The 25,761-nt window shown below is 38.6% G+C and overlaps 3 protein-coding genes and 1 long non-coding RNA gene across 5 annotated transcripts in view; 3 read left to right on the top strand and 1 right to left on the bottom strand.

Annotated features, from left to right (window-relative positions):
• LOC119075863 overlaps positions 1–21,497 on the top strand; it is a 29,993-nt gene extending 8,496 nt beyond the window's left edge. Inside the window, exons 3-4 of the long non-coding RNA XR_005087487.1 lie at positions 20,992–21,013; positions 21,143–21,497. This is a non-coding gene — a long non-coding RNA (uncharacterized LOC119075863). The remainder of the gene's footprint in view (positions 1–20,991; positions 21,014–21,142) is intronic.
• On the top strand, positions 3,569–19,392 carry LOC119075857 (procollagen-lysine,2-oxoglutarate 5-dioxygenase). Of its 2 annotated transcripts, XM_037182414.1 has the most exons (13): positions 3,570–3,855; positions 6,824–7,049; positions 7,118–7,194; positions 7,315–7,413; positions 7,639–7,803; positions 7,862–8,058; positions 8,123–8,376; positions 8,444–8,545; positions 8,613–8,738; positions 17,904–18,033; positions 18,109–18,543; positions 18,849–19,000; positions 19,067–19,392. In XM_037182414.1, exons 1-13 carry the CDS (start codon positions 3,789–3,791, stop codon positions 19,197–19,199), a joined length of 2,163 nt encoding a protein of 720 aa, XP_037038309.1. In that variant the 5' UTR covers positions 3,570–3,788; the 3' UTR covers positions 19,200–19,392. The 2 variants fall into 2 exon arrangements, with proteins under 2 accessions (XP_037038308.1, XP_037038309.1); XM_037182413.1 differs by having other exon boundaries at positions 3,569–3,855; positions 17,904–18,543.
• On the bottom strand, positions 8,876–13,799 carry LOC119075861 (immunoglobulin domain-containing protein oig-4). Its single transcript, XM_037182419.1, has 5 exons — positions 13,595–13,799; positions 11,215–11,286; positions 11,052–11,133; positions 9,194–9,261; positions 8,876–9,132 (listed from the first exon to the last, which is right to left on the bottom strand). The coding sequence occupies exons 1-5, from the start codon at positions 13,691–13,693 to the stop codon at positions 8,974–8,976; spliced, it is 480 nt and encodes a 159-aa protein (XP_037038314.1). The 5' UTR covers positions 13,694–13,799; the 3' UTR covers positions 8,876–8,973.
• Positions 21,498–24,444: 2,947 nt separating the features above from the next.
• Positions 24,445–25,690, top strand: LOC119075704 (DNA-directed RNA polymerase II subunit GRINL1A). The gene is made up of 2 exons (XM_037182228.1): positions 24,445–24,703; positions 24,765–25,690. The coding sequence occupies exons 1-2, from the start codon at positions 24,498–24,500 to the stop codon at positions 25,642–25,644; spliced, it is 1,086 nt and encodes a 361-aa protein (XP_037038123.1). The 5' UTR covers positions 24,445–24,497; the 3' UTR covers positions 25,645–25,690.
• The last annotated feature ends 71 nt before the right edge of the window (positions 25,691–25,761 follow it).

A 25,761-nucleotide genomic window follows, 5' to 3' on the forward strand; every position in this document is an offset into this window, starting at 1 on the left:
AATGAAAGCAAAATGTGGAAATTCTCAACGCTGTTTGCTGTTTGTTTGTCCTTGTGTGTTGTTTCCGAATCGGAGTTGATGTGCCATCAGAAAGGAGATTTTTGTGAGGCCAAACAACCACCGGAACCGGAAAAGGTGGCAGGTAACTTCGACCCTACTACAACACTTAAAATTGTACCAAGTTCCTAAGCTTCTGATGGAATAATGAGCAAAATTCGATCTATGTGATATGCGGTTTGCCGTCTACATGTTCACCGAACGAAGATATTAGAAAATCCAACAAGCGCGATGTTGGAAATTCCTATTTTTCGTCAAGGTGAACCCGTTCTTTTAATGTGTGAGAAATGGTTATTTGTTTACCAAGGGGAGAAAATAGGGTATTCCAACTAGAGTGAAAGTTTCACTCTTGAATTTCCTATCTTCTACCCGAGGTGAACACATATATTTACATACTACATGCGTCGAAAACCGTACTTTCAAAGCACTGCGTTGGTACTTTCCATCGTTGGAGCATTTCCATAGAGTCCCTTAGCATGTAAAATCCAATACTTAACTCGGAATATGAAAAGTCTCGGTTTAGTGTGTGCGTTGTATATTTTGGCGCATGGTAATGTGGTGAAAAGTGTGTGTTGTTTTGGGATGTGTTTATGGTTGGAAATTTGGGATGACAGATGATTCCTCTGGAACTTCCTAACTTCCATCAGATTTTTCGATAGATTTGGGTTATTTTCGATAGAAGTGACGTGTTCCGAGGTTGGTTCCTCAATTTTGGGATGACAGATCATTCCTCTGGCACTTCCTAACTTCCATCGGATTTTTCGATGGATTTGGGTTATCTTCGACATGAGTCAGGTGTTCCAAGGTTGGTTCCTAAATTTTGGGATGACAGATCATTCCTCTGGCACTTCCTAACTTCCATCTGATTTTTTGATGAATTTGGGTTATCTTCGACATGAGTCAGGTGTTCCAAGGTTGGTTCCTAAATTTTGGGATGACAACTGATTCCTCTGGCACTTCCTAACTTCCATCGGATTTTTTGATGGATTTCGGTTGTTTTCGACATGAGTGAGGTGTTCCAAGGTTGGTTCCTAAATTTTGGGATGACAACTGATTCCTCTGGCACTTCCTAACTTCCATCGGTTTTTTTGATGTATTTGGGTTATCTTCGACATGAGTCAGGTGTTCCAAGGTTGGTTCCTAAATTTTGGGATGACAGATGATTCCTCTGGCACTTCCTAACTTCCATCGGTTTTTTTGATGGATTTGGGTTATCTTCGACATGAGTCAGGTGTTCCAAGGTTGGTTCCTAAATTTTGGGATGACAGATGATTCCTCTGGCACTTCCTAACTTCCATCGGATTTTTCGATGGATTTGGGTTATTTTCGATATAAGTGAGGTGTTTTGGAAATTTGTGAAAGAAAATTTTACAAAAAAGAATTGCGTTACAAGTCGCAGATGTTGAGAAACCTAATTGTTAGTAAAATGGTTAAAAAATTAACAGAAAGAATTTAAACGGAAAAAACCGAATCATTTGCCACTTGTGACCCAAATTATTTTTATAAGATTTTCTTTCCCAAATTTTTTGGGTCAATTTTCGTTGATAAAACTTTTTCGTACGTTCAGCCGTACAGTTATTTCAGTTCAGTTATTTTGTAAGTAAGATAAAGGACTCGCGTCACATTTACCCTTTAAGGGTTTTTTGCCTGATTTTCTATAAAAACCATTTCCACATTACAATGTACAGTTTCGGCCCTCTATTTAAAGTACCACTCATACTTCAAGTACGGTGCCCATGGGGAAAACAAAAGGACTTAATAGTATGTTGTGTTACAAGTATTGTAATGTTGATTTTTTCAGCACTAGACCCAAGTTTTCCTTACGAGCGGAGCGAGTAAGGAAAATTGGGTCGTGTGCTGAAAAAATCTCATTACAATACGTGTAACACATCATGCTTTGTGCCAACCGAGAATTGAAATAGACAAATGCACAAAAATTCAGAATTTTCATTGTAAACAATCACTCTTCGAATTTGATCGATCACGTTGCTTTGCATTTTTTTAAAACGAATGCTGTAATAACTCATACGAATTTCATTTCAACACTGGTTTGAGTGTTGTAATAAGCCATGAAAACGGGTGTTGTAATTTTGGACATTTCAATCTAGTTATCGATATTGAAATCCGTCGTATTTCAATTCTCGGTGGCACAATAGTTATTTACCTTACTAGGGAGGTAATATTGCCATTCCCTCCACAGGGAAAACCCTTTACCTCGCTCGTAAAGTAAAAAAGCGTACTGCTTTCTCGCTAATAGCTACTGATCGACAAAACTGAATTTAAAAAATGCAGACAAAAGAAAACAACAATCAGTTTTGTCGATCAGTAACTATTGGCGAGAATGCAAGCAAAGCGAAGTGTTTTCCTTTATTTGCCTGTTTTTCACTTGTTCACTAGTAACGTATTGGAAGTAAGTTCACTAGTAAGGTATTGACGAGACGAAACAGAAACTCGAGTTTGTACAACAGTAGCTATAGGCGAGGAAGCTGACAAAACTGCATAATTTCCTATTTTTCCTGGTTTCCCGCATCTCCAGATTCAATACACCAGAATGCATTAGATGGCTGCTACGTAATTCGGTAACTCGTGTGTTTTCTGTTCAATAACAATCTGTGCAATCTGTTCGATAACTGTTTTTTTTTCGACGAGTGTAGTTTTAAACCTCGGATATACAAACACTACAATCTTGTGAAAATACAGTTACCGGCACACGACTGAGTCGGCTTTTATCACAAATATGTTACATGTCTGGAAAAGGTCTGTCAACCGGTGGATATTTGGCTAATTTTTTCAGATTACTTTTAGTCAGCTTGCTGATCTCTGCAATAAAATTGAACCCGAATAAGCGCCCTACTCATGATAAATGTGGCTGTCAAGGCTTGAAAATAATAGTGAAACTATTAACCTGTTATAGACGGCAAGCATATGATCAGTATTATTATCGGGTCTATTACTTCAATCGATCAAAGTATTTTTAATCGGTTGATTTCAAATCTTGTACTTCAATTGTTTGAACATGCATTTTACTATATAGAGGACCATATTACCCAGAGCTTGTCATTATTTTTGTCGTCGTCAGCTCATATAATGAATTACTTTCGCAGCATCCAACGCGATCTCCTTATTGTATCGGTTGGTATCTGTCGACAAGTTTCAAAAAAGTTTCGGTTAAAAGCGTAATATACCGACTCATACATTTAGCTCTGATCGTTGGTTAATTTCAAAACAAAACAAAAATTCACTCTCATAAGTCTCGCTATTCACAAACCATACAAATGTGAACGTTTTCGCATTTATATTATGTTTCGTTGCATGAATGAAAATATTCCAGCCGGAGAACACAACGTTCGCATTCTACACGAAAAACGTTCACACACACAAAAACATTGGTTTTCCTTTTCACTCACGCTGATGGTTTTCTGTCGGTTTCCCCATGAATGAAAGAGATAAATGAATGGACTGGACGCGTTTCATTCACATAAATGAGTTTATTGTCATATGCTCAAAGAAAAGTCCTCTTCAGTCAAGTTTTGTCAGTGTCATTCAGAAGAGTTTTGTTTATTGTGCGTGCGAGAAGAAAAATTTCTTTTCCTCGGAAATTGTTTCGTTGAAATGTTGTGCAGTTAACCAAACAAAATATCGTCGAGTTGAGAACAACCATTTTTACTCCTTATCCTAGTCCCATCAGTGCCATAATAAAATCTAATTTAAATTAACCACAAATCGTTAACATGACGACAATCGTCTATGTTGTCATTGTTTTAATTACAATCTCAGCCATTCGCATGGAAGAAAATGGTATGTGTGAGGAGACACTGAAGTGTACATTGATTTGTTGTTATAAGAGATCAGAGTTTTACAAAATTGTATAGAGAAATGGAGATGATCAATTGGCCGTGTACGTCAAGACGGAAATTAGATTGGTGATAAAAATCACGTAGCCCATTTCCAGCGAAATATTTTTTTTGTTAAGTATTGTAATGGTCGCCGGTTATCATAAAATTGTTGATTTCATTTTATAAACAAAACGGAAAAAAACACCACCAGAGATAAAAATAGACGACGATGTTGTGTATTACCATGTAAACTATACCGACATCCAATGCATGAAATCATTATTTTTATGACAAAATATGAGGTACATTTCGTTGGCACCCCCACCATTTAGTGCTGCTTTATTTTAGAAGAAGGCCTATCACTAGCTGTATTTTGGTATAAAAGCGGAAAATTCTCGAAATTTTTTTGCACTAAAAAAAACTTTGAACCTTCAGCTTTCGTTTGAGCCCAATATCACCTCTGTAGCTTCGATTTCCGCTACACAGAAACTCTTCAAAATTACCTCTGCATCGAAAACTTCAACCGGATGTAGATGGCGCTAGAGGTCACTTTTACAAAGTCTCCTAATCGTTTTGGAATCCCCAAATGCATATTTCTCAATGGTAAAAAATTCACACTTTTATACCAAAATGCACCAAAAAATTTATTTTGTTCAACTAGTGAGCCCTACTATATCATTTAGTGCCGATAACTTCTCTCAACAACCACCACCAAACTCGGATCGGTTCATTTGCCAGCAATAAATCACCTCTAAATTATAGGTACACTCCAATATGATATGTGCACATTAAACGGGATTGACAGCTCTTTGTTCAAATGACAGCTTGAAAATTGAACATCGTAACCGACCTCACACCTAAACAATGCCATTGTCTTCCGTCTTTCAAAAGTGAAGATGAATAGAAAATGGAAATCAGAGCTAACTTCAGTCGGAATAGCGCAAACTGAAGTCGGTTTTAACTAAAATATTCAATTCAATTGTTCAGAGAAATGATAAGTTGGTACGTCTGTTGCAAAATAGAAGGAACATGATAATAACAGTTAGGTCCTATGGAAGAGCATGGAACCAATTTTGTATGCAATTCTCTCACACTCTGTCCCATAGGAGCCAACTGTCATTCACATGTTCTTTCAGCCAACTGTCATTCACATGTTCCTTCTATCTCGCCACAAGAGTACCAACTTATCATTTCTCTGCTATTGTTAGAAAAATTGAAAACAATAGGTCTGCTCCAAGGTCATTTCTAAATGTCAAGTTTTATCCACAGAAGGCAACTTAGCCTCAACTTTCAGGTTGACGAAAATTGTAACCAAAAATTTACGAAGAAATTTGTTGACGTTGAGGTTATGTTCATCTCTGTGAGATCGTGAAATCGTCGTCGTTCGTGTTGTCAATGTTCGGGTTTACAGTTATTTGGAATAAACCTATGAGACAATGGTATTATTTACGTGCGAAGTTGGTTGCGATGTGAAGCACCAAACATTCAACGTCCTGAAACAGCACTAAATGGTAGGGGTGCCAACGAGTTGCACCTCAAAATGTATGGAGGAATAAGAAAAATCATTTCGGTTGTTCGTGTGTTAAGAAAGAGTTAAATGAACAAACATGAGCTGAACGATGTGTTTTTGATGATCTAAAAAGTTCTATGCCGAGCTGCACGTAATTATCAAATTAAATTTCGACTTTGAATAGAGCGTATGCTGGCTGTGTATAATAAAGAATCAAATTTCAAGCATCGTTCAAAAAGTGCAATGATATGCAGCAAATCGTTGAAAATTCTGCATACGAAAAGGAAAAATGAGTAGGAGTCGAACTATTATCGCAATTTAGTCTGATGTAATTCTCTCAAGAATGCGTGAAGTATGGAAATAGTTTCTGGTATAGAAGGCTCAGTGTAGTGGGAAACTTTACTTCAATTTCTCATTCCTTGTTTGGAACTTTTTATTTAGCCAAGGGTGGCTTTTTCATCTCGAGCCGAAGGCGAAGGATGCAACCACACAAGGATACAGGACATAAAGTTCCAAACAATTACGTAAAGTATCTTACTCACTAAGACACCGGAAAATGAACTGTAACGCTCATGTCAATGAAGTAATTACTCATTTCCCGGGTGCTTAGTGAGCAAAATTATTTTATTGCCTGTCCCATGCGAAAGTTGACCATTACAAAGCAGTTTGCCCCATGTGAAAATGATCAATTACACGAAGTCCATTTTCGGTTCAACTTTACATGAATTAGTTTTCTGATAATTTGCTTTCGAATGAGACCGAAGTTACAGCCATAATGGTCGTGCTTGTGCAAGACGGCCAATCAGAGCGCCATCTTTTTGTTTTGTAGTTACGACATATTTGTTGCAGATCAGGCATAATTCAAGAGGAAATTCAGAAATTTGGTTCACTTAAATCGGACTAACACTGGATTTTATAAAGTACTTTTTAGTTGTGAAGGCCAACTCGGATGACAGCGTCATCTGTCACTAGAAAACTTGAAACCATAGTCCAAAATATTTGTCTTAGTCTTAATCCTATCACGAAAAGCCCCACTGAGACCAGACTAATCGCAGAATCTATGTTCAACAAAATCAAGTAAGAGATTTTCGAGTATTTTTGAAAATAATTTTATCAAACATAAGACGTTCGACCACTGTTTCGATCTATGAGAAAATTGAATACGTTTTTCGACGTTTTGCATTAATATGTAGTTCAAAAGTACCATACTCATCAGGCCATGGTGACAGTGGTACTCGATACAGTGCTCTAAGAACACTATACCGATTTGCACACGAACAAGTCTAGCGAATCATAGTCGAAATGAAATTTCAACTCATCATTAAATTTGCTAACTCGTGGCCAGTCCGTGGTTTCTTTACCAAAGATTTGAATATTAAGCTCGATTGTGCTACATCAATGTCTCTCCACTTTTTCCCAGACTATGACATCAAAATACTCACCGTTGCCTCAGATCCCACCGAAGGATACAATCGGTTCATTCGATCGGCCAAACACTACAAAATCGATGTGGAAACGCTCGGTATGGGTGCCGAATGGCTTGGTGGAAATATGAAACATCAAGGCGGTGGCTACAAAGTTAATCTACTGAAAAAAGCCATACAGCCACTGAAGGATACGAAAACCATCATTTTGTTCACGGACAGGTTCGAATCTGAATTTTGATTTGAAATTTGAAAGAACAAATTTTCCGAACTCTGCTACTTCTTTGCAGCTATGACGTTGTGTACACAGCGTCATTGGACACAATAGTGAAAAAGTTCAAAAACACTGGAGCCAATGTGCTGTTCGGTGAGTGGAATATTGATCTCAGATTTTATGGTCAGAAGCTGCGGTTAAGCTGGCAAATTAAACTCAACCAGACTAACCACAGTGTCTGTGTTAGCATCATTGACAATGACTTCGTTTTAGGTGCCGAACCGTATTGCTGGCCAGACGAGACCGTCGATCATTTATATCCATCGGTTGGTTATACTCAGTCGAGATTCCTCAATTCGGGAATGTTCATTGGTAAGAACAAACTGACTTTTGATAGGGTGACGGGACATTTCTAATTGGTCAAAATCGTCAAGAACGATGTTATCGTTTTTTGAACGATATTATCGTCTAGAAAACGATAATATCGTTCCTGACGATATTGACCGTGTAGAAATGTCGCCTCTATCTTTTGATAGCCATCCCGATCCTGTAGTCAAGCATTCTCCATTAATTTCTTGTGTTTTATGACTGCCGCAGGCTACGCATCGGATCTCTATGAAATCCTAAAAACCCCAATCAAGAACACGGACGACGATCAATTGTACTACACCCGAGCGTTCCTCAACAAAGAATTGCGCGAAAAATTGAAATTCAAACTGGACTACAAATCGGAACTGTTCCAAAACCTGCACGGATCCATTGGTAAGGCGGTCGCATTCGACTTTGGGATAACCACTCAAAACTCTATTCTCATTTCCAGGTCAAGTGAAATTGGAATTCGATGAGGACAGCGGCGAGTCGTACATCACAAACTTGGAATCGGAAACTCGGCCAGCTATCATTCACGGCAACGGTCCGTCGAAGGTCCAACTGAATAATTTCGGAAATTATTTGGCTGGCTCTTTCGTATTTTCACGATGTGTCGCTTGCGAGGAGAGCGTCATTGAGTTGGGAGAAGTAAGGACAAATCGAAGGCCCACTCTAGTTTGATCATATCATTGTCATTCAATTCTGTTACCAGGACAATCAATTGCCTACAGTCACCTTGGCCTTATTCATCGAGAAACCGGTGCCGTTCCTGGAGGAATATTTCGATTTAATTTGGGCGCTGGACTATCCCAAAAACAAAGTGGATTTGTTCATTCACAATGCAGCTGAATACCACTCGGACGTGGTGAATGCTTTCGTTGAGAAAACGTCCAGTCATTACGCAAGTGTTAAGACAATTTTGCCGACAGACGAAATTGGCGAGCACGATGCCCGTGACCTAGCTGTGTAAGGATTTTGCCAGTCGTAATCGAACTCTGGTACCGATATTTCCCTGTTTTTCTTCCCCGTTTAGAAACCATGCCAAGAATAAGAAGACCGATTACCTGTTCGTTGTTGATGCCGAAGCTCATCTGGATAGTCCGAACACGTTGAAGGAACTGATGAAGCAGAATCGGTAAATTGTTTTATGTTCGAAGAGAGTTGGTGCGACGATTACAACTTCCTGTCTACTCTTTCCGCAGTTTAATCATTTCACCAACGATGGTCCGGCCCGGCGAAGTGTGGAGCAATTTCTGGGGAGCGTTGAGTGAAAAGGGTTTCTACGCTCGATCGCACGATTACATGGACATTGTAAAGGATAACATTCGGTAAGTGTCTCAGCTCATACTTTTCGTTAACTTCACAGCGTCAGAGAAATGATAACAGATGGCGTTGCTGCCACCTCATCATCTGTTATCAACGCCATCTATTATCATTTCTCTGGCACACACACAGACACATAATGTTGGGTTGATTAAATTGGAATTATATTTGTGCTGTTCTCTGTGAGTTTACATGGGCGGGCATATCAATCGCCTCTGACTATATGCGCGATATAAAAGCCTAATCAAAGGCAATGGAGAAATCAGTTTTGAAACTTCTACGATCGATTGCGTACATATTGTCTGCGGTGCATTCATAGACGCCGGCATCCATTTGTGTTGCCGGATCGATTTCAATTTTCGATTTGACCATATCTTCGCCGATACGCCATTCGTGCACCTGAAACGGTTCAGACAATTCAGTTATTGTATTACGCGCAGAGACTGTTTGATTGTCTTACGTGCATGTACAAATGTTGAAATATTTCGGCACCGTCCTTCAGCCAAGTGATTTCAGGACGTGGCTTTCCTATTGGAAAATAGAAGTGGTTGAACAGATAGTCTCGTCATCATATAGGGTAAGACTACCAATTACGAGCTCTTGCTAAAATGTACGCCCTTACTGTATAGATCATCTTCAAGATACTTTCAGACGTAACCTCACTTAAGTTTCGTCAAATGTTTCGTTCATTCGTTCATTTGTATGAGATTTTTTAACGTGGATGATATTTCTTGACGAGGATAGCATTTGAAACGACCTTGAAGATGATCTATAGGTTTGTTCCAAGGTCATTTCGAAATGTCAAATTTCATCCACAGACAGGTCTTATTTTAGAGAATTTTATTTCTGGAGAAACTCTGAATTTCTGATTTTTTTCGGAATTTTTCTGAACTTTTTCAGAATTTTTAAGAATTAAAATTCTATATGCCCTGTCCACAGAAGGCAACTTAACCTCAACTTTCAAGTTGACGAAAATTTCAACGTTCGTGTTGTCAAAGTTTTGTCAAAGTCAAAGTTAATTGGAACAAACCTATACCACGAGCACTGTATTGTGTTTTCTTTTGTTCGTTCGAACGTATTACTGCAGGGTCTCCGGCTCGTATTTGATAGTTTTACCCTATTCTGTCCGCTTTGTCATAATAGTCCAGTCTCTTGTGTCGGAAAAAGTGGCTTCGATAGTTTTACGTTTTGTAAATTTTCTGTTTGTCTGATATGATTGGGCATGGAAATGTACGAAAAATATAATGAAAATTCAAACATCTCCTGAACGAGACAAAATTTTTCGAAAATTCGTTTTTTCCTTGAAAGCCTGATCGAGTACCAACAGTTCGTGGAACAACTTGTTTTTTGAGCGAAACAAAATGGCGTCGATGTAGAGATTTTCCCAAAAAGTGATCCGGAAATTCCTTAAAATAAATCCCTATTTCATCTAGTGCGGGCCCTTTGGAAAGCTGAAGTCAGTGCCTTACGACTCGGAAGGTAATGAACCAATAAGAAATGATTAATTTGGAGGAACCGGCCTATGATTACCTCAAGAATGACATAAATCCAGTAGAGAACTGAAAACCTACGATAAAAATGCGTAAAATCGTTAGGTTCTAGAGCTGAGAAGTTGGTGAAACGTTAGGAAGGAGTGTTACACTGTGCTGTTGTTGGGTACCATTATAAGAAGATGTTTCGGCCTTGAGACCTCAAATCATAATGTTGGGTCATACAAATTTTGCTGTTGACGGGCATCCACAACTTCCGGAGCTCTTTTTATGACCAGGATTCATTTTGAAGAAAATGTTGATGGCAGGTTGCTCTACAAATCGACTAGAGTCTCCTGTCACTATTTAGCCGAAGAGAAGTTCGGAATAATTCGGAAAATCTGACTTCTAGGAAGTGTGGAAATCCTAGCCTATTTCTCCACATTTAGGCAACAGCGTACACTCCGCCAAGGATCATTCACAGACTTCAGCTTTCCAAAGAGGCCTCACTTGATGAAAGCGTTTTCGAATTGGCGGTGTAAGGCTACCTTAAAGTTTACGGATTATCCGTGTCACTTTTCGGGAAAATCGATACATTGACACCATTTTATTTCGCTTTAAAAAAAAAATTCTCGAAATGTTCGTATATACTTGATCAGGCTTTCAATGAAGAAAAGAATTTTCGAAAAATCTCGCCTTATTCGGGCGACTTTCTAATTTTCCCAACAAAATTTGTCCAACAATCTTCCATATCCAATCAAATAGGAAAAATGAAAAAATCATAAAACGTAAGCGAACGGAGCCACTGATACTGACACGAAGGGACTTGGGCTACAACAGACCACTTACCTTTTGCAACGCAAAGGAAAGCAATTTTGTGTCCCAGAACGTATTCATAATCGAAATGCGAAGCTTGGAGAATTTTTGCGCCCTGGAAAATTGAGCATATCTGAATTAACACCTCCTCTTCCTAGATAAAAAAAAATATATTTTCGTCGGCTCGTTCTCTTACATTGTTATTGTTGTAGTACTGATCCGAATCGGAATCACGATATTTTCCAGTTATCGGCATTCCAAGTTGCACCTAAATAAATGAAAGTTACATTAAACTCGGATCTATCATTTAACGGAAACCAACGGAGAATTGAGCTAAGATTAGCCTGTTACGGACCACAAGCATATGATCAGTTTAATTATCGGGTCTATTACTTCCATCGATCAAAGTATTTTTAATCTGTTGATTTCAAATCTTGTACTTCAATTGTTTGAACATACTTTTCACTATATAAATGACCGTACTACGCAGAGCAAAATTTCGTTTTTTCAGATAACTGAAATCGCCTACGTTGGTTAGTTAGTTACTATGGAAAAGTTCCTAAATTTTGGGATGACAGATGCTTCCTCTGGCACTTCTTAACTTCCATCGGATTTTTTGATGGATTTGGTTTATTTTCGATATAATTGAGGTGTTCGGAGGTTGGTTCCTAAATTTTGGGATGATAGATGATGCCTGTGGCACTTCCTAACTACCATCGGATTTTTTGATGGATTTGGGCTACTATTGACATGAGTGCGATGATCCAAGGTTTGTTCCTCAATTTTTTGATGGATTTGGGTTATTTTCGATAGAAGTGACGTGTTCCGAGGTTGGTTCCTCAAATTTGGGATGCATTCCTCTGGCACTACCTAACTTCCATCTGATTTTTCGATGAATTCTGCTTATTTTCGACATGAGTTCGCTGTTGCTGTTCAAAGGTTGGTTCCGAAATTTTTGGATGGCAGATCACTCCTCTGGCACATCCATACTTCCATCAGATTTTTTTATGGATTTTGGGTTATTTTCGATATGAGTGAGGTGTTCCAAGGTTGGTTCCTTAATTTTGGATGGCAGATCACTTCTCTGGCACTTCCATACTTCCATCAGATTTTTTGATTGATTTTGCGTTATTTTCGACATGAGTGCGATGTTCAAAGGTTGGTTCCTCAATTTTGGGATGACAGATGATTCCCCTGGCACTACCTAACTTCCATCGGATTTTTCGATGGATTTGGGTTATTTTCGACATGAGTGAGGTGTTCCAAGGTTGGTTCCTAAATTTTGGGATGACAACTGATTCCTCTGGCACTTCCTAACTTCCATCGGATTTTTTGATGGATTTCGGTTATTTTCGACATGAGTAAGGTGTTCCAAGGTTGGTTCCTAAATTTTGGGATGACAGACGATTCCTCTGGCACTTCTGAACTTCCATCGGATTTTTTTATGGATTTTGGGTTATTTTCGACATGAGTGCGATGTTCAAAGGTTGGTTCCTCAATTTTGAGATGACAGATGATTTCCCTGGCACTTCCAAACTTCCATCGGTTTTTTCGATGGATTTTGGTTATTTTTGACATGAGTGAGGTGTTCCAAGGTTGGTTCCTAAATTTTGGGATGACAACTGATTCCTCTGGCACTTCCTAACTTCCATCGGATTTTTTGATGGATTTGGGTTATTTTCGACATGATTAAGGTGTTCCAAGGTTGGTTCCTAAATTTTGGGATGACAGACGATTCCTCTGGCACTTCTGAACTTCCATCGGATTTTTTGATGGATTTGGATTATTTTCGACATGAGTAACGTGTTCCAAGGTTGGTTCCTAAATTTTGGGATTCAGACTGATTTCTCTAGAATTTGTTAGTTTCTATAAGGTTCTTGATGTTGTCGAAACATTTGTGGGTAAAGTCCTTTATCTTACTTACAAAATAAAATAACTGATATCGCTGAGGATGACGCATTCTGCGCCTGTACGCAAAAGGTTTATCAACAAAAAATTGAATCAAAAAATTTGTGAAAAAAATGCGTCACAAGTGGCAGGTGTTGAGGAAAGTACTGTTAGGAAAATGGTTACGCTAAATTATATACCATACGCAGCGCCACTCTTTCCTCACGGTGATTGTTGGGATAGATTTTTTGCGTCTGACGCGTAGAGAAACATCTAATATATTGCAACGACACACCAGTTAACTTTCACTGTATTTACCTAATTTAGCGACCAAGGATTTAATGTATAGAAAAATCAGCACGACAAACTCAGTTAAACGATTTAATCAACCGTAATTCAATGTGTGGCTTATACCCTGAGAGTACTTTTGCGCTGCTACGGTCAATAAAGAAAAATGCACAGCTCTTCATCTGGACGACAAACATCACTTAAGCGATTTCTTTAACATTATAATGTGACTTCCAATTCAATGTATACGACACACTGATGTCTTCCAATTTATACAACTCCGATCAAGCAATGAACAGATCATCACATTTTCGTACACCAATCTCAAATTCAAATGTCATTTTATTCTACGCAATTTCTCTTTACAAAAAAACCAAAAAAAAAAATCCAAACAATTTTACCCTTGATTTTGATTTGGCGCGCGCCCTTCCTCGCCTGGCTCGTACATCGTCTGTGCAGTACAACAGGACCAGAACAATTAGCACAAAACTGAACTTCATTTTTGAAATTCCAAATTAAGAACTGTGTCACTTACTGTAGAACTGATGCGCGTACGCTCGAAGTGCGCGCAAATTCTATTTGATACTGGTAGCCAGCTCAATCTGAGAGATGATTCTTACCTCTTTCATATCCCTTAATGATATAAGTACGTTGAAGACAGGGACGGAGTGACATCGTTTCAACGGTTTATTTAATCTGGATCTATCGACAACGACAACAAATACGAACGATGAACGATCCGCATTTAAATCACAAATCTATTTACGGACGTCCTACCAAGGCCTTTACCTTTTGGGATGTCAGGCAGATTGTGATACTCAAATGCTCACTATGCCATTCGATGCTACGAAACCCAATTTTCGGGTGAATTCAATGGTAGTTCGAGTTCAGTTAATTGTAGCACTTCCGATTCCAGTAGAATTTTTTGCAGTGTTGAAATAGCTTTCCACATTCGAGCAATCATATTCACCACATTCCATCAATTCTACAGGAATCGTTAGCGCTACACCAAACGAAATAAGGCGCTACACTTAAATTCATTCGAAACTTGACTTCTGCATTCTTTTGTCATTCGCTGGCGATTTGCATTGCCTTCAGTGTTTTTATGCTCATGGCTTCATTCATAGCCGATGCGGCACTGGTTCTAAATTGCTATAATATGAATTTCAATTAAATGATTGCAGCAGATAATCGCGTTTAGGCACTTTGGATTCGAGGTGTATTGTAACACCAGCTTGAGCGTATATAAATTGAATGTAAATAAATTCCACTTTGTTGAGCATCGTTCTCTTAAGCCAATATATACTTATAGCAAAGACGGCCAAGTCGTGGATATGAATAAAATAATTCGCCTGCCTTTGATCACAAATAATCAAAATGTTTTAATAGAACCAGTAGGCAAGCACATTAGATTCACCACATTTTTGGGCTAGTTATGAAAACGAAAACCGATTTGATTTATGGATCGTCGAGCGATGTCTCAATCTTTCAGAAACGGACACTTTTTTCTGTTCATCTCAGCTCATCTTGTGATGTGACGATTATATCGCTTTTTGAACGATAATTTCGTTTTCTCAACGATAATATCATCCTGAATGATAATATTGTCCAGGATCATGTCCGGAGCGATAGCGGAGGACTTGACGCAGTCTAACTTCCAAAAAAAGAACGAAGAAAATTTTTTGAGACGCGGCAACTATATGTAGCCGAACATTTCAGTTTCTACCCTTTGGTTTATATCACCACAAAACATATTCTATCATATTCTCGCTTCAAATACGAGCAAAACGAGCTATCACTCGACTATGTAGCTTTAAAATTGCCGGAGATACTTCGTTTTGAAATTGGTCACTTCAAACAAAATACACCAAACTGACTTTTCCCAAACAATCAAAATCTTTCAACTTACTCTGTATGTTTCTATCTATCTATCTATCTATCTATCTATCTATCTATCTATCTATCTATCTATCTATCTATCTATCTATCTCGGAAACTAGTCAGCCAATTTCCATGAAATTTTTCGATTTTTGTTAAATTTTCGATTTTCGTCAAATTTTCGATTTTCGTCAAATTTTCGATTTTCGTCAAATTTTCGATTTTCGTCCAATTTTCGATTTTCGTCCAATTTTCGAATTTCGTCAAATTTTCGATTTTCGTCCAATTTTCGAATTTCGTCCAATTTTCTTATTTCGTCAAATTTCGTCAAATTTTTTTGGTAAAATTTTGGTTGTTTCCAGTCAAATTTTTTTTGGTAAAAATTATTTGGCAGATGATGAGAAAAACTAAGCCAGCTTGTTTGAACTAAAATTGGGTGTAAAATTTAATTTTTGCGTAACGAAGCTGATATCATTTATTTTAGAAATTGTACTTCAAAGACTGCGTCACACTTTTCTCGAAGAGATTTTTGTTGGGATATTATCTTTCAGTAGACCAATTTTGGTCAGGGGCGCAAGAATTCAAATTCTTCGGAAAATTAGGCTTTCGTTCGAATCAGAGTTGTTAGTGAACGTCAGATTGTTCGAACAGAAACGGAATGTCCAATACAAACGGAAACACAAACGACTTCTCTTTGGGACAATGTAGCTTTGCCAAAGAAAAATCGTTTGTATCGTTTTTGTTGGACATTCCGCTTCTGTTCGAACAATCGTTCCCTATTTTCCCTATTAAAATTGTTCCGAAAATTAGCATTCATCGATCGAAAAATCAATGGGCGTTCTTAATGACTGAAGACTTCGCCCAAGACGACGATATTATCGTCTAAATTATTTAGAAAACAAAATTTAAGACGATATTATCGTTTAGGACGATAAAATCGTTCAGAAAATGATAATAGGGACCGTCAGATTTTCTGAACAGAAAACCCAAACGAAGACACAAACGGAAACGGCAAATTTAACAGATTTACTGAAAACGAATTAAATTCTGACTGCAAGGATTTTAATGAAACTAAATGTCGTTGTGTAGATCGATTCTTTTGAAAAACAGCCTACCGAAATCGGACGCATTTCCTAGTGGAAATTTTTTAGTGTGGCTAGTGGGAGGTGATCCAAAATCGAAAATATGCCCTTCCTTACAAAAATTTCTTCAGTTACACAAGTCATGCATTAACCCAAAAACACATAAAATTACCTTTCAAATGATACCCCACACGACCTTGTACGTTTTGTGTATCTCGAGAAATTTCTGTAAGTGTAAGTCTTCGGTCGAAAACTTCAACTGGACATATTTCAGTGTGGATGAATTTTAAAACCAATAAGTCCCTATTCGGCTCAATAGTGCATGTGACCTTGACCTTTTTAATGACACCCCACACGACCATGTACGGCTCGTGGAACTGGAGATATTTTTGTAAGAAGCCACACAAGCTTCGAAGAACTTTTTTGAAAGTGGTTTTGGCTTCTAGGGTTGAAGTCCTTTCTAATAAAAAAAAATCCACCAGGAAATGCGTCCGATTTCGGTAGGCTGTTTTTAAAAGAATACCTCGTAGCGTATGATCTCAGGAGTCCGGTAAATTAGTTGTTATCTCGTTCACTTGAAATTCAAATTTTAGGCACACTTACCAAGGTTATGAAAGAACAGGTTAGGACACCGTTGAGTTGATTACGAAGGGGGTGATACAAATTTTGACAAATAGACACATTTTGTTGAACAGATTCATTACAGATTGTTTGAAATGTGAACTTGAAGAAAAAAAAAGTTTTTATCAAGTTCACATTTCAAACAATCTGTAATGAATCTGTTCAACAAAAAGCATCTATTTGTCAAAATTTGTGTTCAACTCAGTGGTGTCCTTACCTGTTCTTTCCTGAGATCGTGGGCTACACAATGGCATTTTGTTTCATTAAAATCCTTGCAGTTAGAATTTAAGATCAATGAAACTTTTGCAAATTTATAGACTACATTTAGGCGGAAAAATATTCGTTTTTTGATGATTTCTCTGAACCATAATCTTTTTTTGAAAAAGTAAAACCATTTGGGCGCGCAAAAATGTGTTACTTTTTTAGTGAAATTTGGTTTGTTGCTGATAATTTATCCCACTTGGAGAAACCTTTGCAGACAACATAAGTTTACACAATCTGCAAAGCTTTCTCCAAGTGGGATTCTGAGATAAGTTATCAGCAACAAACCAATTTTTCCTTTAAAAGTAACACATTTCTGCATGCTCCGATGGTTTCACTTTTTCAAACAAAGATTTTGGTTCAGAGAAATCATCAAAAAACGAATGTCTTTTCGCCTAAATGTAGGCCACAAATTTGAAAAGGGGCCATTGTTCTTAGTCTTTTTCAAAGAATCTGCCAAATTTGCCTCTTTCCATTTGCGTTTCCGTTTGGATTTTCTGTTCAGAAAATCTGACGTTCCCTATTATCGTCCTGGATCAAAAAATTTGTTGTTTTTGAACCAGAAAACGATATTCACGTTCAAAAATCAATATTATCGTTCAAAAATCGGTATTATCGTTACTGACGATAACGACCGCGTGAAGATGTCGCCTTCTCAGCTCATCTATATAAAAGACAATAAAGTTATACTAAAAAGTAAAAGATTTTCCATTTAGCACTACACGTTACTGTCAGGCAGAAATTCCATGTACATCCATTTGAAACCCTCACTGAACGTGAATTTCTATATGTAATGTCTCATCTGATAGTACACTTCATACATCATTACTCGTTGCTCGTTACCCATTGCTCCAATTTTTATTTTTAGTGGCGTATGGAACGTTCCATTCATTTCAACTTGTTACCTTGTCAAATCAGCTGTTCTGCCGAAAATATCTTACAAACAATACGAAGTACTAGATGCTGAGATGTCATTCTGCAAAGGATTGCGAGAACAGGTTAGAGAATACAACCGACGCTCGTTATACGCACGAACCGTTTTTATTTCAACGAAAATGCTTCTTACTTCACAGGACATCTTCCTCTATTCCATGAATCTGAAACACTACGGTCACCTCATGAATGGCGAACATTACAATACCGTTCTGGCTAGACCCGATTTTTACATGTTGTTCGACAATCGGCCGGACTGGGAACAGCGTTACATTCACAAGGAATACAGTGCGCATTTGGAACCGAATGTTACATTTAAGCAGCCGTGTCCGGACGTTTATTGGTTCCCGATTGTTACGGAAAAGTTTTGCGACGATTTGGTTGCGATTGTTGAAAATCATGGTAAATGGTCGGATGGTTCGAATAGTGATGAACGGTTGCAGGGTGGATATGAAGCGGTACCGACGCGAGACATTCACATGACTCAAGTCGGTTTGCAGTCGATGTATTTGAAGTTTTTGCAGCTGTATGTGCGTCCGTTGCAAGAAGCAGTGTTCATGGGATATTACCACAATGTGAGTACCTTCGATGGGTAATTTTTGGTTAGGGGTTTTGTCAGGAGTTATATCGCTCGTTGACATTGTACGGCGAAGAATAAGGTGTTAATGGAGAATCAGCTTCTGAATGTGTTTTTCCCTTGTCTTTTCAAATGACTTGGTGAAAGAGGTTAAGAGATTCCGGAGATCCTGGATGAGGTCTGACCCTCAATAAATTTTTTTACTGACTTTGCAGGAAGGAAAGAGGAGAAGCAATGTCTATAATAGAAGTGACGGAATCTATAAACGTTCACTGACTTCAAATTTCTTTTCTTCCTTTACAGCCTCCAAATTCACTAATGAACTTCGTTGTTCGTTACAAACCCACCGAACAACCGAAATTACGACCTCACCACGACTCGTCAACGTATACGATAAACATTGCACTGAACACAGCAGGCGTTGATTACGAAGGAGGTGGCTGTAGATTCTTAAGGTAAATCAATGACGTCTTCTAACACGTCAAAAATCGGTCAGATAAAAAGGCGAACTGAAATTTCAGATACAATTGTTCGGTCACGGATACGGAAAAAGGTTGGATGTTGATGCACCCAGGTCGGTTGACGCACTTCCACGAAGGTTTGGAGACGACGAAGGGAACACGATACATAATGATATCGTTTGTCGATCCGTAAACGGCCGCATTAATTTGACTGCTGAAAGCATTTCGAATCTCTACACTATTTTGACACAAGGACTCATCTGAAGAGGAGGGGTAACAACTTCACCAAAAAATATTTTTTTAAGAGAAACTTTTTACTTAACGAACGTTTGGAATTGTTAGAATTTTTAAGTTTTATTCGGATTTTATTAAAAACAATCGAACAAAGAATCGTTGCATTTTCTATGATTTTATGTTCAATTTGAACATTGAAGCCGTCAAACGAACACTCTTTTAACCATTTAGAACCATTAACTGTTAACCTGGATCTATTACTTCATTTGAGCTAAACATTTGATACGATATTGATTTGGAATCTTTTACTTCATTTGTTTCGAACATGAAATTTACTAAAAAAAAACTCTGGACTAGTCAGACCTTGTTCTCAAGTCGCTGTCGGTCACTCACGTCTAAAACACACCCAATTAATTTTCCCACTTGACAGCAACTCTCCAATTGTATCATTTTAACTGACATAACTTCATTTTTAGTAAAATCAACGCACTTCAAGCAAAAGTTATCATAGTCGACAGCTGCCAAATAGAGTTCTATTTTGTATGTTTTTACAGTGTTGAACAGTTGTATGACACACTGTCCAGTTTCAATACCCTATTTAGAGTATCACTCATGCTTGAAGTGTGTTGCTAAAATCTAATGTGGCTTTCATTTCCAATTTGACGAAAGTCGAAAGTTTGACGAAAATCGAAAATTTGACGAAAATCGAAAATTGACGAAAATCGAAAATTTGACGAAATTTCACTGAGATCGACTGTATTTTAGCAAAGAGAAAAATTTCGTTTTTTCCCTCTTGAATTTCAAGCATGTGCTTCAGCGACATACAGAAAAACTGATAATTTTCCGATGATAACAGACAACAAAAACTTGTGAGTCAACATCAAACACAATTCCTTTGGGTAAATTGTGAAACGCATTATTCACAACAAATTAATCACCAAAAGCAAACCATATCGAAAAAACAGCACAAATGAAACATTACTGAAACTGATCTGCTCTGTCTCGTCTCAGACAATTCAAGAGACCCGTACAGCATATGGTAAGATTATCCTTCCGCTCGTAGTCTTTTTCATCGTACTCTAAAAACGATTTCTGACAAGCGGAAAACGAACGAGATAGGGAGAGCTAGAGATCATCTTCAAGGCTGTTTGAAATGCCATCTACGATAAGAAATTCCATCCACGTCAAAAAAAATCTCATACAAATTTAACGAAACTTAAGTGAGGTTACGTGTGAAAGTACCGTATCTAGAAGATGATCTATAATCTCAACACCTTTGCGAACATTTTGTCAACAATAATAGATCACTAAAATGACCGCTGGCGTGACGATCGACGGTTCGGTTTTGTGTGCAAACTAATGACAACCAACTTTGCTTCTAAGGGAATTCCCCGTATTTAGTTCATTTGCATTCATTTCAAAGAATTGGACGCTTATTCATTACTATGTGAAATTGTGAAGTTGGTTTCGATTAGTTTGCACACTTTTCCACACCCTTCCAATTCCTCACGTTTCCGTAATCAGTTTCACCAAACGAAGAGATCTATTGTTTGGTTATGTCACTATGCATGACGTTTTGACAGCTGAAATGACCTTGCGTTACATAATCTATAAAAATTGCGAATTTCTTCAGTTTTTTTCTGATATCAAATGACATCCATGAGTCTTAGTCAGTTGTATGAGTCTGAGCATCCGTTCTTTCCAGATGTTTTTAAATTTACGATTTTATTTCACTTTAATTCGCCGATCAGATCTTCTGGACCTATTTCAAGAGTAAGTTATTAAGACAAGATAGACGCTTTTCGTTCACCAGTTTCTTAAAAGTGATCGAACGGCAGTTTATAGGCTTATCAAGTGGAAAGACACTTTCCTAACTTCGCTAAATTTGTGTAACTTCCTCAGTGTCATCGATTCAAGTACTCGGATGGAACTATGCCAAAGATGCATTTCACGTGTATTATGCCGGAAGTAAAATGCACGGCGCCTCGTGTATGACATTTCAAGCTTTGCACGATGGTTATGCCAAAGACGCTTGGAATGTGTATTATATGGGTCAGAGAATGGAAGGTGTGTCGACGTTGTCATTTCAAACGTTAGGCCAAGGAATGGCGAAAGATGCGTTCAACAGTTACTTTTGTGGTAATAAAATAGAACGTTGATCAACGCGAACGTTTTTTATGTTTCATGTTTGCGTACAACATACTGAAGTGTGCAACGATGGGAAGCTTTTAAATAAAGTTTTTCTACAGTTAATAAAGCCACATTCCAAATTTTTATTTAATAGCGTAGAGCCGAAAACACACGAGCAATTTTGCGACAATTATGCAGCGCTTTCTATTGTTTAGCCTATGATGAATATCGAATCCGATATTTTGAATTTTTGTATGGGAATTCACGTTCAAACGTTTATATCTCCCATGTTTTTGAAGAATAAGAGCCAGATTTTGCTAGGTTTGCATCTTTTATGGAGTTTTATCGATTGACATACTCATTTGTGTGAAATGTTGAGTAAAAATTTTCTTCACGTCTGATGTGTTTTCGCTCATTTTGACCTGCGTTTCTCGTATATCTCCGGAAAAGTGATGTGCTCGCCAAATGAAAATTAGCTTCGGTTTCTGCCACTGTTTCGAACTGAGAGACGACAGTGCCATGCGATTTCATAATACCTCAAACTCTTTTATTTATTTATTCCTCAAAAGTTTTAAAGAATTTGTTTGCCAACATCTCACCAGGCCATGGCGACAGTGGCAAAGAAACAACTAACCACAAGTGGCTAGTCATACCCTGTTGCATGTGCAAGTCCAGCGAATCATAAGCAAAATGAAAGTTAAAAGTAATCTTTCATGCTGCTTCATCACTAGCCATGCAGTCACATGCGAGACATGTGGAATAGCTACCAGACGGCTGGTAAGTACCAACAAAGACAAGTATACGAGTGTTGTGCAAGAACGAACGAAGAAAGAAACTTCGAACGCTCACTCAAGTACTTTACATGTGAGTGTTTGGCAAGGCTGTATACTTTGGGGGGGTCACGCAGACCGCCATTTTATTAGATACGCGGGAACACACCACTTCTGATGATTTTACATGTAAAACAAGGCATCAGAACAGTCGGAGCGTTTGCTGCGACTTAGCCCCGTACGATCCGTAATCCTATTTCGTCCGTAACCATAATACGTCCGTAGCCGTAATACGCCCGGAACCCTAATACGTCTACAACCCTCTAATGCGTCTGTTACCAAAATGCAAGTCAAGTTGGGCATGGTCAAATTTACTGAAAGTGTTCATTTTTAAAATTGCGCATAGCGCAATTACGAAAGCCCGTACGAAGTACCTCTCAAATAAAACCAACAATTTACGACATTATTTTATAAACCCAAATTTTTTTGCCAACTTTCCATTGGGTATTCAATTACCTCTCAAATAAAACAAAAACTAGCAAAATCGGTTGAGATTTACTCGATTTATGTGCAAAAAACACTTAGGGCCGAGTAGCGGCCTTAGTCCAAGGGCCCAAATTTGAAACTTTTTTCGCCACGTTCTTTTCGGTATTCAATTACCTTCCATAAAAAACTAAATCTAGCAAAATCGGATGAGATTTACTCGATTTATGTGGAAAAAACACTTAGGGCCGAGTAACGACCTTTGAGCCCTCCCAACAAGCTCGCGTTGCATCCTACACAAAAACAATGTTCAGCAACTTTGTTCTACTCGTCAATACCTTTCATTTGATATATCACAAGCAGCTATTACGTGCGTATTTCGGTAGATATCGTCGAAAGACTGAAAAACACCTATAGGGCCCTAGCTCTGGAAGGGCCGACCCTACCATGCCCATTTTCGAACTTGACCTTACTTTTGTCGATACCAATCGGGGAAAAAAAGAATTTTGAAAAAAGGTTGTGATTTGCTCAAGCTAGAGGGGTCACGGACGGACGGACGGACGGACGGACGGACGGACATTTTTTTTATTGCGGATTCGTCATCTATGAACATAACCAAAAGCTTTGCCCTTACTGTCTGCTTCCAATTCGACGTGTTACAAACGGCATATTAATCTTATAAGCCCCCAGTACTTCGTACGGGGCTAAAAATTCACCACATCATCAAGACGACGAGAATCATCAGAGTAGGTGAATTTTTGTATGAAATCGGCCATTTTATCATCAACTGTGGTGTGTAACCCGCGTATCTGTATCTGCGTGACCTCCCCAAAGTATACAGCCTTGAGTGTTTGGTTCTAATGTAGAAACACCGAAATATTTCTACATTGTTGGCCATATGAAAAGTATTGACGAGAAAAACAATGACAAAATATCGAACATATTGTCGAACATCATACAGTCTGTTTTGCTTGTTTTCGCTTGTTTTTTCCAAGGTTCTAACAGAACAGGTTAAGACAGCCACGAAAGCGTGTGACACCGAAATTGACAAATGCGCTCAGATTGTGTGTGAAATCAACTTGATGAAAATGTTTTTTAAGGAAAATTCGGAAATTTGGTTTTGTTGAGTTGTCCTTTTCACATAACCTTTGTAGCCGTTGACGCAATTTGTGTGTCACCGCCTTTGTGATCAACTCAGAGTTGTCTTAACCTGTTCTTTCAAAACCTTGGTGTTTTCTTCAGTTTTCATCGGACAAGTTTAGAAGAACCTGCTATGTGTCAAATGATACATATTGACCAATGAATGTACAAACCAGGTATGGTCTGTTCATACAAACCGGAGGACATAGCGATTTCCCATGAGAGGTGAGTTTGTTTATATGAAATCGCTATGTCCTCCGCTACATACAAAGTTTGACATTCGACCATACCCTGTGTTGACGGTCATTGATATTGACTAGACCAATCAGATCAAATCTAATGGTCTTTGAAAATTGGGTGTGTGTATCAGTATTCAGTAGCCAAGAGTCAAGAATTTTTAGATGTAATAATGGTTGTAAATAGTTAACAATGTAAAAGATTGATTTTTTCACAATTTGAGCGTTTATTGTCTTTGAAGGGTGTACTTTTCCTGTTTCTCGCACCTCCCGTGAAGCCTATTCCAGTGGAGATTTTGTTTTTCATTGCAGATTTCTAATGGTCTTTGGAAACAGCAAGTCGAAATTACAAATATGCAATCACAACAGTCTATAACCTCCGTAACGCAGTCATCGCTGCCGATAACAGATGGCACTCCTCTCGCCTGACTTTGACAGCTGTTTATTATTGTTGTGTACAGAGTATTTCAACATCGCATTTTGGCCAGTGATAATTTCATGTTCGTAACCGTAAACAGTTCAACAACAAATATGAGCACCGATACAGTTGAAGTAACAGTGCCAAAGGTGAAATTGAATAAAATTCCTGGCGAAATACCGAATATTCCTGTGGAAAAGAGAGTTAGCGTCAAGGAGTTGAACAAATACACAAAAGTTGAATTGGACGAACTGCTGGAGCGTCAAACGAAACTGTTGTCGAACCGGTAAATTATTCCGTTTGTCCCCAGCTCGTTCATGAATCAACCGAAATTCCATTAATTCAAGGTCTCGCCTCAACAAACTGCCCGACAAGGGGAAACGAATCCAAGACTTTCACGACTCCATAGCCAAAGAGATTGCGAAACGAGATGAAATCGATGTGACGAGCGACCTGTTCTCGGATCTAAATATCGCAACGAAAGGCGCGCCCAAACTGACCAACATGGAATGGAACGGCAAATTCAATCCGAATCACGTCGATGCCACGTTGGACAGTGACGATGACGATGAAACCGATCCGATTGCACTGTTGGCGCAGAGCCGGTTAGACAAGAAGAAGGTGAAAGTGCTGCAGCCCGAACCACAGCTCATAACGTCGGCCGATTTGGAGGAGATTAAATCGTTCAGCCGTGATGTGCCTGTTGCAGACAGTGTGAATTCGAGCAACGATTCCGATTTGGATCCGCATGCACTGCATATGTGCGAAGTGGAGTCTCACAAGCAAAATCGACCGAAATTCCTGCCGCACAAGACGACGAAAAGTGACTGCCATAGTGTGGCATTTGAAAAGAGCAGACGACAGGGCAAACACTGGGAAATAACAGCGGCAACGCCACCCATGATTCGGAATGCGGAGGCGCAAGTACTGTCACTGCAAGAATCGATAGCCATTCAACGGCAACAGAATGACAATTTGAAGGTAGTGGAACGGAAGCATGCCGAAGAACGGATGGCAGCGAAAAATCAATTGGCCGCAAAGATTATGTCTGTGCCGGCGTTGAGCGAGCGAAATATGAATCTGTTCTTTACAACATACCGGGACGTCGTTGATGACAATGATGATGATGATGAACCGGCCGATGGTGATGTGGATAGTGACGATCAAGTGCATGATGATGAGGACTGCGGTGGTGGTGGTGTAACGATTGTACAATACGACTATTGACCGCTAGTTGTGTGCTTGTGATGAATATATTTTTTACATACCAAGACCAAAGACTTTGCAGTGTTTGTTAGTTGCACGGGACATTCAAGGCCCAGTTTCGTCAATTCACAAAACATT

Source organism: Bradysia coprophila, unplaced genomic scaffold (assembly GCF_014529535.1).
Source record: "Bradysia coprophila strain Holo2 unplaced genomic scaffold, BU_Bcop_v1 contig_232, whole genome shotgun sequence".
NCBI lineage: Eukaryota > Metazoa > Arthropoda > Insecta > Diptera > Sciaridae > Bradysia > Bradysia coprophila.

Coding starts and splice junctions, on each gene's coding strand:
- LOC119075704 (XM_037182228.1), top strand. CDS start 24,498: ATGTTCGTAACCGTAAACAGTTCAACAACAAATATGAGCACCGATACA. Junction 24,704..24,764: donor ACGAAACTGTTGTCGAACCG/GTAAATTATTCC, acceptor CATTAATTCAAG/GTCTCGCCTCAACAAACTGC.
- LOC119075857 (XM_037182413.1), top strand. CDS start 3,789: ATGACGACAATCGTCTATGTTGTCATTGTTTTAATTACAATCTCAGCC. Junction 7,195..7,314: donor TGGAGCCAATGTGCTGTTCG/GTGAGTGGAATA, acceptor ACTTCGTTTTAG/GTGCCGAACCGTATTGCTGG. Junction 8,059..8,122: donor GCGTCATTGAGTTGGGAGAA/GTAAGGACAAAT, acceptor TTCTGTTACCAG/GACAATCAATTGCCTACAGT.
- LOC119075861 (XM_037182419.1), bottom strand. CDS start 13,693: ATGAAGTTCAGTTTTGTGCTAATTGTTCTGGTCCTGTTGTACTGCACA. Junction 11,134..11,214: donor AGTACTACAACAATAACAAT/GTAAGAGAACGA, acceptor TCAATTTTCCAG/GGCGCAAAAATTCTCCAAGC. Junction 9,133..9,193: donor TTCAACATTTGTACATGCAC/GTAAGACAATCA, acceptor GAACCGTTTCAG/GTGCACGAATGGCGTATCGG.